This window comes from Podarcis vaucheri (assembly GCF_965113315.1).
Source record: "Podarcis vaucheri genome assembly, chromosome: 18".
In the NCBI taxonomy this organism is placed as follows: Eukaryota; Metazoa; Chordata; class Lepidosauria; order Squamata; family Lacertidae; genus Podarcis; species Podarcis vaucheri.
Window position 1 is genome coordinate 3,638,383 of NC_138756.1, and position 11,890 is coordinate 3,650,272.

Consider the following 11,890-nt stretch of genomic DNA (forward strand, 5'->3'; position numbering starts at 1 on the left):
CCTTAACCAGCTCTCTCTGCTTGCTTCCCTCAGCCGTCCAGAGGGGCCGAATCCCTCCCACCCACTCCAGCGCCAGCCCCAACGCCCTGCCCAGCGGCGAATACTACAACGGCCAGCCCGTCTCGGAGCTGATTTCGCAGCTCCTCCGCGCCGAGCCCTACCCCACCGCGCGCTTCAGCTCCCAGTACGCCCAGCAAGGCAGCGTGATGGGCATCGATAACATCTGTGAGTTGGCGGCGCGGCTTCTCTTCAGCACGGTGGAGTGGGCGCGAAACATCCCCTTCTTCCCCGACCTGCCCGTCTCGGACCAGGTGGCGCTGCTGAGGCTCAGCTGGAGCGAGCTCTTCGTCCTCAACGCCGCGCAGTCCGCGCTGCCGCTGCACATGGCGCCGCTGCTGGCTGCCGCCGGTTTCCACGCGGCCCCCATGTCGGCCGACCGCGTGGTCTCCTTCATGGACCAGATCCGCATCTTCCAGGACCAGGTGGAGAAGCTCAACCGGCTGCAGGTGGACCTAGCGGAGTACAGCTGCCTCAAAGCCATCGCCCTCTTCACCCCAGGTGAGCACACCGGCTGTATTGAGGCGGCTCGAGCGAGTGAGCCAAGCCGCGTGTTGGGCTGTTGCAGAATTGCTCCCTGATTTGGAGGTTTTTTCTCTCTCTGGATGAAAATGCTTTGTTGAAGTAAATCAAAATGGCATGAAATCACAGAAGTACTAAGAAGCAGAGCAGTAACAACAACAACAGTTTTATTGTATAGCAGTATTATTATTATAATATAATAATTATCATCATCTAACTATTTTCACAATTGTGCAATTAGTTATAAGTATTAGGTAATAATTATATAATATAATATAATGGTTGTTTAAGATATTATTTGATTATTTCTTTAAAACATTTAAATGAACTTTTCAATTTTTGGAAATTATTTTAAACTCAAAACAAATCTCTCATATCCTTTGACTTCCATTCCGTGGAGTTCTTTCCTTTCCTCATTAAGCGGCTATATGACTTACATTTTACCCATTAGATACATTAATTCTAAATGATTAACCTACCAATTCTCTCATCTGCTGCTATACTTCAAATCCTACACACGTTTTCATATAACCATGATATTTTTTTCCAAATACAGTCGTACCTTGGTTCTCAAACAGCTTAGTCCCTGAACAAATTGGCTCCCAAACGCCGCAAACCCAGAAGTGAGTGTTCTGGTTTGCGAATGTTTTTCAGAAGCCGAACGTCCGATGTGGTGTCTTGCTTGTAGTGCAGCCAATCGGAAGCCACGCCTTGGTTCTCGAACGGTTTTGGGAGTCTAACGGATTCCTGGAACCGGTTAAGTTCGAAAACCAAGGCACTGCTGTATTCCACAAAATATTTCTAAAGACTCCTTATTTCTAAAAAGGACCAGAGAGAAGAACAAGTACCGACTCTGGACGAATGGAGGAATAAACTAATTGATTATGCGGAATTAGACAAACTAACGGGGAAAATTAGACTTCAAAGAGACCATAAGTTTTTGGAGGATTGGGGAAAATTTAGAGAGTATTTGAAAACTATATGTGAGGAGAATACAACGCTAGTGTGTTTTAAAGAGGCTTTGTGAAAAGTGAGGAATATCGCAAAAATGTAAATAAGGATATAAAGGAATTACTTAAAGGTGATACTATATATTAAGAAATGTGTAAATAGGAGAATTATTATGGATGACTGTCAGAGGAGTGGAGGGAGGTTCAACAAACTAAAATACGTGATGTGGAAAATGGAAAGATGGAAGTCTTTATAGAAAATGTAATAAAAAATATTTGCAAAAAAAAAAAAAAAGGACCAGAGGAGGTGGTCTATTTATAATTATAATTTAATTATTTATACCCTGCCCATCTGACTGGGTTGCCCCAGCCACTCTCGGCAGCTCCCAGCACATCTGGAAAAAACAACAACAACAACAAAAATTATTATTTATACCCTGCCCATCTGGCTGGGTTTCCCCAGCCACTCTGGGCGGCTTCCAACAGAATATTAAAATACAATAACCTATTAAACATTAAAAATGGGACGCGGGTGGTGCTGTGGGTTAAACCACAGAGCCTAGGACTTACTGATCAGAAGGTCGGCGGTTTGAATCCCCGCGACGGGGTGATCTCCCGTTTCTCAGTCCCTGCTCCTGCCCACCTAGCAGTTCGAAAGCACGTCAAAGTGCAAGTAGATAAATAGGTACCACTCTGGCGGGAAGGTAAACGGCGTTGCCGTGCGCTGCTCTGGTTCGCCAGAAGCAGCTTAGTCATGCTGGCCACATGACCCGGAAGCTGTACGCCGGCTCCCTTGGCCAATAAAGCAAGATGAGCGCCACAACCCCAGAGTCGGCCACGACTGGACCTAATGGTCAGGGGTCCCTTTACCTTTACCTTTTATTAAACATTAAAAGCTTCCCTAAGCAGGGCTGCCTTCAGTTGTCTTGTAAAAGTTGTGTCACTCTTTGATCTCCTTGATGGGAGAGCATTCCACAGGGGAGGTGCCACTGAAGGATAAAATAAAATAATGAGACCGCTAATGAACTATTAAAGGTAAAGGTAAAGGTACCCCTGCCCGAACGGGCCAGTCTTGACAGACTCTGGGGTTTGTGCGCCCATCTCACTCAAGAGGCCGGGGGCCAGCGCTGTCCGGAGACACTTCCGGGTCACGTGGCCAGCGTGACAAAGCTGCATCTGGCGAGCCAGCGCAGCACACGGAACGCCGTTTACCTTCCCGCTGGTAAGCGGTCCCTATTTATCTACTTGCACTTAGGGGTGCTTTCGAACTGCTAGGTTGGCAGGCGCTGGGACCGAACGACGGGAGCGCACCCCGCCGCGGGGATTCGAACCGCCGACCTTTCGATCGGCAAGCCCTAGGCGCTGAGGCTTTTACCCACAGCGCCACCCGCGTCCCTTAATGAACTATTAGTAATAAATTATTATTATTATTATTATTATTATTATTATTATTATTATTATTATTGGATATAAATTATACGACTTTCTGTAGACCTCCGAAGGCAGCCCTGCATCACGAAGCTTTTAATGTGTGACCATAGAATCATAAGAGTTGGAAGGGACCCCGGCGGTCATCTATCCCAACCCGCCCGCAGTGCAGGAATCTTGCGCCCAACGTGGGTCTCGAACCCAGAACCCTGAGAATAACAATCTCAGCGACCGGTGTTTTGAGGTGTTCTTGATTGGAAGGCACCCAGAGCAACTGGGGTCATGGTGAGTTTGCTCCCTGCAGCTCCGCTTTGGCAAAGCTTTTTGCTTCGCCGGCTCCCTGGCTTTGGCAAAATCCCGGTGCTTAGATGACCGTTGCGGAAGCTGCAAGGACACTGAGGAGCAACGGGACCCTCTGCCGGCCACAGAGCTTGTGGTTCATGCGCGCTCTTTGCCATTTCTCGTCTGCGAGTGGCGCACATGGAGGCAGTGCCACCTTGTGGCGAGGCAGAGTGCAAGCCTACATGCCCAGTCTATCTGGGTTCCTAATGGGTAATTGTGTTGTTGTTGAGTCGTTTAGTCGTGTCCGACTCTTCGTGACCCCATGGACCAGAGCACGCCAGGCACTTCTGTCCTCCACTGCCTCCCGCAGTTTGATCAAACTCATGCTGGTAGCTTCCAGAACACCATCCAACCATCTCATTCTCTGTCGTCCCCTTCTCCTTGTGCCCTCCATCTTTCCCAACATCAGGGTCTTTTCCAGGGAGTCTTCTCTTCTCATGAGGTGGCCAAAGTCTTGGAGCCTCAGCTTCAGGATCTGTCCTTCCAGTGAGCACTCAGGGCTGATTTCCTTCAGAATGGAGAGGTTTGATCTTCTTGCAGTCCATGGGACTCTCAAGGGTCTCCTCCAGCACCATAATTCAAAAGCATCCATTCTTTGGCAATCAGCCTTCTTTATGGTCCAGCTCTCACTTCCATACACCACGACTGGGAAAACCATAGCTTTAACTATATGGACCTTTGTTGGCAAGGTGATGTCTCTGCTTTTTAAGATGCTGTTCTGCTTTTTAAGATGCTGTGGGTAATTGCACACTGTGTAAAAAGGATTCCAGATTAAATGGGCTGCTCTCTTCAGCTTGATCCGGCAGCCAGCCTCTTCTGGTATCTTTGTGGAACCTCCATGTCCAGAGGCAATCTATCTCGGTTCCTAGTTTCTCACGGGTATTTAGCCACTGTGAGGACAGGATCATAGAATTGTAGTGTTGGAAGGGACTCGAGGGTCATCTATCTCAACCCCCGGCAACGTAGGGCTTGAACCCGCCACCATGAGAGAGAGTCTCTACTGTCGGAGCTTATCAGGAGTAGAGACGTGTCTCTATCCCCCCCTCACACTTTGACGTTTTAAAATATATATATATTTAATCGTTTTTTCAATACAAAGAACAACCACAAAAAACACATACAACAAAAACCATACCAGCACTAATAACACAATTTAACAATTCAGATTTGAATACTGATATACCTATGACTACACCTTTTTTACAATATTTCCCCACCTCTCAACCCCCTACTTCCCACCACTGTCCGCCTTATCGCTTAAATATTCCTTCCAGATTTCTTCATATTTATCCATTCGTAATTTGCGTTGACATGCAGTTTGTTCGTATGTAGCTAGACTGTCCATATCATCAATCCATGTGCTCAATGGAATCTTTTTGTGGCTCTTCCAATTCATCAAAACAAGTTTTTTGCTTCGAATATGGCACGGTACATCCATTTATTTATTTTTTGACCCCTTGTAATCTCCCACATTTCCAGAATATAATTTAGAATTAAATTCAATTCGCCTACATAACAATCTCTTTTTATTACTCTTGCTATAAATGTCCTCACCTCGCACCAAATGACCTTATCGTCCGGCAATTCATCATCATATGTACCAAGTTCGCACTTTTACTCCCACATCTTCAGCAGTCGTCTGCACTTGTTATTTTCCTCTGGTATAGTTTTTGCTGGAGATCAGTGGACTCTGAATATTATTTTCTGCAGAATAAGTCTCAGTCTTAAATCCACAGAGGCTATGTCTGTTGATATTATACTTGACTCCCATATATCATTTGTTATCTGTGCCCCTAACTCTTCACTCCATTTTTGTCTATCATATTCTAAATCATATTTCTTCCTGTTGGTCACACTTTGGCTTGATCCAGCAGCCAGGCCTGTTCTTGTGGAGCCTCCAGGTCTACAGGCAGTCTATCTGCGTTCCTCGGTTCTCAGGGTTATTTGGGGACAGGATAGCGCTCTCGCGAACACTAAGGAGGATGGATGGCGGCTAACAGATTGAGGTTGAATCCTGACAAGACAGAAGTACTGTTTTTGGGGGACAGGGGGCGGGCAGGTGTGGAGAACTCCCTGGTCCTGAATGGGGTAACTGTGCCCCTGAAGGACCAGGTGCGCAGCCTGGGAGTCATTTTGGACTCACAGCTGTCCATGGAGGCACAGGTCAATTCTGTGTCCAGGGAGGTGTCTACCAACTCCAACTGGTACACAGGATGAGACCCTACCTGCCCGCGGACTGTCAGGCCAGAGTGGTGCATGCTCTAGTTATCTCTTGCTTGGACTACTGCAACGCGCTCTACGTGGGGCTACCTTTGAAGGTGACCTGGAAACTACAACTAATCCAGAACGCGGCAGCCAGACTGGTGACTGGGGGCGGCTGCCGAGACCACATAACACCGGTCTTGAAAGACCTACATTGGCTCCCAGTACGTTTCCGAGCACAATTCAAAGTGTTGGTGCTGACCTTTAAAGCCCTAAATGGCCTCAGTCCAGTATACCTGAAGGAGCGTCTCCACCCCCATCATTCTGCCTGGACACTAAGGTCCAGTACTGAGGGCCTTCTGGCCGTTCCCTAATTGTGAGAAGCAAAGCTACAGGGAACCAGGCAGAGGGCCTTCTTGGTAGTGGCGCCCGCCCTGTGGAATGTCCTCCCACCAGATGTCAAAGAGATAAACAACTACCTGACATTCAGAAGACATCTCAAGGCAGCCCTGTTCAGGGAAGTTTTTAATGTGTGACATTTTAGTGTATTTTTGGTCTCTGTGGAAGCTGCCCAGAGTGGCTGGGGAAACCCAGCCAGAGGGGCGGGGTACAAATAATAAATTATTATTATTATTATAACCGTCTCCTCTGTTTCAGACGCCTGCGGCCTCTCGGACCCGGCGCACGTGGAGAGCCTGCAGGAGAAGGCGCAGGTGGCGCTGACGGAGTACGTCCGCTCGCAGTACCCCTCGCAGCCCCAGCGCTTCGGCAGACTCTTGCTGCGCCTCCCTGCGCTGCGGGCCGTCCCCGCCTCCCTCATCTCGCAGCTCTTCTTCATGAGACTGGTGGGCAAGACCCCCATTGAGACCCTCATCAGGGACATGCTCCTCTCGGGAAGCACCTTCAACTGGCCCTACGGGACGGGGCAGTGAGGAGACGACGAGCGCGCGGAGTTGCCGGGACCTGCCTTCCCGCCCCACATCTGCCCTGCCCGTTCCCGCGGCCGCCCACCGACAGCTTGGATGTCCCCCGGCACCACCCGATTCCCCCGGATCGAGGCGGCGAACTCTGTGCAATTTTTCCCCCGTTTCGGGGGGTGGGTTGGGGGGCCACCCTCCTTGCTGTGACTGCCTCTACCCCCCACCACCCCAGTGCCAAGAGAGGGTGGGCGTCCGTTGGGAATGTCTCCTTTTCCGTTCCATTGTGGGTGCGGGAAATGTAGCATCTTTGGTTCTGTTTTCCTGGTTTCGTTTCGTTTATCCACTCCGGCTTCGAGCAGACGGACAGTTCCCCCGGAGGCCTTGCTGGGGGGCTTATGCCCCCCAACTTCCTTGATACTTGGGCCTCAAGAGAGGGGGGGAGCCTGACTCCTCTCCCAACCTCCCCTCTCACCCCCATTTCTCTTGATCTGCCTTCTGCCGCATGATGCCCCTTCCTAGATGGTGTGGGACACCCCACTCCCCAGCCAGTGTGGCCAAGGGGTCTGGGGTGACGGGGAGCCCCAAAGCAGCCGTGAACCGTGACCGAGGTGGATTGGGTCCCCAGTGCAGATTTGCAAGCCTTTTCGCCTGGAAATAAGCCAGATTTCCGCTTACTTCAAAGCGGGGAGGTATTTTGAGAGAGAAAACTTTTTGTTGTAATGGGGTGAGGTGAGGGGGCGCGTTAGTTTGGGGTGCACTGAACGTGCAAACTTCCCAGACGTCTGCGTGAAACAAAGGCAAATAGGAGAATTTCCTTTCCCGCAAGCAGAGAGCGCCCCTAGGCGCGTGCAGAAAGCCCCAGGTCCAGCCTCTGGCATGTTCAGCTTAATGACCTTTGGGGGGGGCAGAAGACCCAGGCAGTTGCTCCCCCAGGTTACGCGGACTCAGTAAAATTTCCCGTGCTCCTATTTGGATCGGCCTGCAGTTCAGACTCATGTGGACCAGAGTCTTGATTCACTGCCAGTAACACTAGGACTAGAATCTTGCATTACTGTCCGGGTACTGCCAGCCTTCCAGGATGGGGGCACAGCTCAGTGATGGAGCACCCCCTCTGCACCCTGAATAATAATAATTTATTATACCCTGGCCATCTGGCCGGGCCTCCCCAGCCGCTCTGGGCGGCTTCCAACAGGATATTAAAAACAGAATAAAACATCAAACATTCAAAACTTCCCTAAACAGGGTTACGCTCAGATGTCTTCTAAAAGTCAGGTAGTTGTTGTTGACATCTGATGGGAGGGCATTCCACAGGGAAGGTGCCACCACCAAGAAGGCCCTTTGCCTGGTTCCCTGTAACATCACTTCTTGCAGAGAGGGAACTGCCAGAAAGCCCTCGGAGCTGGACCTCTGTGTCTGGGCAGAACGATGGGGGTGGAGACGCTCCTTCAGGTATACTGGGCCATTTAGGGCTTTCAAGGTCAGCACCAACACTTTGAATTGTGCTTGGAAACGTCCTGGGAGCCAAAGTAGATCTTTCAGGACCAGTGGTCCTGGCGGCCGCTCCCATTCCCCAGTATAGCTGCCACATTCTGGATTAGTTATAGTTTCCAGGTCACCTTCAAAGGCAGCCCCACATAGAGCGCATGGCAGTAGTCCAAGCAGGAGATAACCAGAGCATGCACCACTCTGGCGAGACAGTCTGCAGGCAGGGAGGGTCTCATCCTGCGTACCAGATGGAGCTGGTAAACAGCTGCCCTGGACAAAGATTTGACCTGTGCCTCCATGTACAGCTGTGAGTCCAAAATGACTCCCAGGCTGCGCACCTGGTCCAACAGGGGCACAGTTGCCCCATTCAGGATCAGGGCGTCCTCCACACCTGCCCATCCCCTGTCCCCCAAAAAGAGTACTTCTGCCTTGTCAGGATTCAACCTCAACCTGTTAGCCGCCATCCATCCTCCAACCGCCTCCAGGCACTCACACAGTGTCTAGCTCCTCCAGGTCGGGCTGCAAACGACCCCTTGCCCCCGAACCCTGGGGAGAAGCTGCCAGCCAGTGTAAGGGAACATAGCACTGGGTGTGGCTCGGACAAAGACACCTCCAATTGCTCCTGCTTTTACAGATCGGCTCTTGATTTAGACTCCATGAGGACTAGAATTTTACATTAGGGGCAAGGACCAAAACTCAGAAAGACCCAGGGGTCTCAAATGGGGTGTGTGCTGTGAGCCGCCTCTTCTCAGGGGCTCCCGGTCAGAGCGTAAAACACCAGGCTGGATAAACAAGCTGCTTGGACAACACTTGGACAACAAACCTGGAGGTTCCCGTCCACCACAAACACGAGACACATTTTGACATGCTCAGCACCGCTGCCCCCTTACTTGTGATGGAAGCTACCTGCCCCACTTCCTCCGTCCGCAGTGGGGGAAATCCGCCTCGGCTGGGGGGGGCGCTCCCTCCATGTTTGTTGAAGATGCTATGCAAAAATAGTTTTGAGCTGCATGCAATTTGAAATATACTGACAACTTTGAAAAAACAGCGATCTTACTCTTTTCGCAACGGGATTCCGGCTTCCTTTGCCGGTCGGATCAGTTTCGACTGAGACACTAAAAACCGAAAACAACCCCCCCTGCTGCTATTTTTCTCATGGATCATTCTTTTCCCTCCAGCCTGCAGACCTGCTCTAAGGATCTCCGCTTGGCTTGTGTGTCCTCTCAGTGTCGCCCGTATGAATTGCCCTCAAACCCATTTTCCGGATGGGGAAAACTGAGGCCAGAGGACTATTCCCCCCTGCATTCTACAAGTCCATGGGAGTGGTGTGCCTCTAACTCAGGTCTCCCAGATCCAAAGTACCGGTTGTAATCTATGCAATCTATCCCCAAATTCTGCATCAAGGAAATTCAGATTCTGCGCTTGGAATAAAATTATGTTTTTGTTTTTTTTAAAAAATGGTGAAAATCAGATGTGCTTTTTTTTTAATCCCAGTTGTATGATGTGAGGTTCCTGAAGAACGTCCCGGGTCAGGAAAGACACAGGTGAGGTGTAAAGAAATTTGCTTTTTTCATAGAATTGTAGGGTTGGCAGGGAACCAAAGGGCAATCTAGTCCAACCCCAGAATTGCAGCTGACCCGAGCAGAGCTCGGCCCGTCCAGACTGGGTGTATTGAATCTGCCACCTGACCCACACTGGCCAATCCCGTGCCCCCGAGCATCAGAGGTAGACTGCGCTACAAACTGGAGGCTCCATTGAACTACCATGGCTTAGAGCTGCTGCTATATAGCTCCTCTTATTCTTCAAGTCCTGTTTGAAAGCAAAGTTCTTAAGAGGAAGCTTTGCCAGGGGCTCCATGCAGAAATTGCCTGGTCCGAACTCCGAAGAGGGTGGGCAGAGAACCGCTGCCTGCCTGTGTTCAGTTGTGAAGCAGCCCTTAGCCCAGAACCATGAGGTCTATAAACTTAATGGTCTCTTTTGAGAAAAAGGCCAGAGCATGGGCTCTGTGTAGCAGAAAGTTTCCAGGTCCCCCCTCCCACAGTTCCATTAATCCCAGGTTTATTCTCTGTCTGAAACTCACGGGCAGTAAGTGGACCCAATTTAAAACTAAAAACTATGCACTTTGAGGTCTCTCTGATTTCCGTGGGAGTTTGGGTACCGCTCTTAATTAAAAGCCATAGAGAGAGAAATGTCCCCCCAAAGTTTCGATTCACTGGGGCCATGTCCGGCATGTGTGGCTAGTGGTCCCGAGTTCAAGGTCTCTTGGATACAAATCCTACTCATTAATTCTCCTTCCCCCTCCCCGTTCGTGGAAGCCGGATTTGGGTGTCCGGATGGATGGAGAGGGTGACTTGTGCCAACCAAAATGTCGAAAAGAGGGGAAGGAACAGCTGGCGGGTTTGATTCTGTTGCAGACGCCTCCTTTTCTGATTTGATGCACAGCCAATGAAACAATAAATATTGTTTTTCTTAGGGGGGAAAAAAGGACGGCAGTGGTTGGTTTGTGTTTATTGGAGGGGAAAGGGTTTGGAGGGGGTGGGGAGAAGCGGTGCTATTGTTTTAAGACAATTCAGCACAGGTAAAGTCCTTCCTGCGGCGCAAAGTTAAACTGTGGAACTCCCTCACACAGGAAGCAGCCGAGATGGCTTTTAAAAGAGGATTGGACAAATTCACGGAGGAGAAAGCTATTTGGAGACAGTGAATCTTCTGAACCAGCGCTCCCACGTACTAATTTTAAACCACAGAAAGCCGACATCTTTCGGGGATCCTCTGTAATCGCAGGGTGAGGGGTTGGTCTGGATGACCTCCGGGGGGCCCTTTCAGCTCTGCAATTCGCTCTCAAAACGGCTACAAAACACACTGGATCTCCACAGCTTTCCCCACTTTTATTAAAGGAACGATTAAAAACACACACATACACACAACTGGTTACCCCCCTCCCCAGCCCCCTGAAACCCCCAACTGCCCCACACTCAAATCGATAAACCCCCCAAACATGCATAAATGGGGTCGTATATTTACAATGATGAATGAGGTCAGTAGATGGGGCGCTGGACGGTTTGTTTTGAACCTACATCAATGGGAGTGAATATTCGGGAGTCTGCCGCCTGATAGCTGGGGGAGGGGTGTCTCTGTTTTGGGATCGTACGCCCCCCCTACCCCCTATTCACACTTTGACTTCTCCGTATTTTTACTCTTGTGTGTGCCAATTAATTCCCCCGGGTCTGAGAGTTTTTCTCGCCGTTCGCTGCCCTGCCTTGCCAAAACCTGATCTTCCCCTGCGGAGTTGAAACTTGGCTAAGCAAAGTCCCTCTCTGGATTTCCTGTGCATGTGAAATCGCGATGCCACTCGGCGTTTTTGGACATGCGTCAAGAACGTCCCGTTCCCCAAAAAAGTTTTATCAGCAGGTATATTGGTGTGTGGAAGGGACACAGGTGGCGCTGTGGGTTAAACCGTGGAGCCTGGGACTTGCCGATCAGAAGGTTGGCGGTTCGAATCCCCGTGACGGGGTGAGCTCCCGTTGCTCGGTCCCTGCTCCTGCCAACCTATCCGTTCGAAAGCATGTCAAAATGCAAGTAGATAAAATAGGTACCACTCCGGTGGGAAGGTAAACGGCATTTCCATGCGCTGCTCTGGTTCGCCAGAAGCGGCTTAGTCCTGCTGGCCACATGACCCGGAAGCTGTACGCCGGCTCAATCGGCCAATAAAGTGAGATGAGCGCGCAACCCCAGAGTTGTCCACGACTGGACCTAATGGTCGGGTCCCTTTACCTTTATATTGGTGTGCGGAGATAATGATGAAACTGCCAAGATGTTTGGGAATTTCCTAAGGAAGACGGGTGATGGGTTTATCAGCACACCGGCTTCACTTGGGAAGGGAGAACAAATTAGATGAAAACACGGCAGAAACACTGGCGAAAAGTTTAAGAATTATTCTTGGCTGCTGTTTAACTCCTTTGCCCCTCAGGGAAGTGCAACGCACAC

The 11,890-nt window shown here is 50.1% G+C and overlaps 1 protein-coding gene across 1 annotated transcript in view; it reads left to right on the plus strand.

Moving 5' to 3' along the window:
* The window catches only part of NR2F6 (nuclear receptor subfamily 2 group F member 6), a 28,368-nt gene extending 21,630 nt beyond the window's left edge, over positions 1 to 6,738 (plus strand). Inside the window, exons 3-4 of the mRNA XM_082206593.1 lie at positions 34 to 558; positions 6,159 to 6,738. Of these exons, the coding sequence (XP_082062719.1) occupies positions 34 to 558; positions 6,159 to 6,433 (800 nt within the window). The 3' untranslated portion in view covers positions 6,434 to 6,738. The remainder of the gene's footprint in view (positions 1 to 33; positions 559 to 6,158) is intronic.
* Positions 6,739 to 11,890: the final 5,152 nt, after the last annotated feature.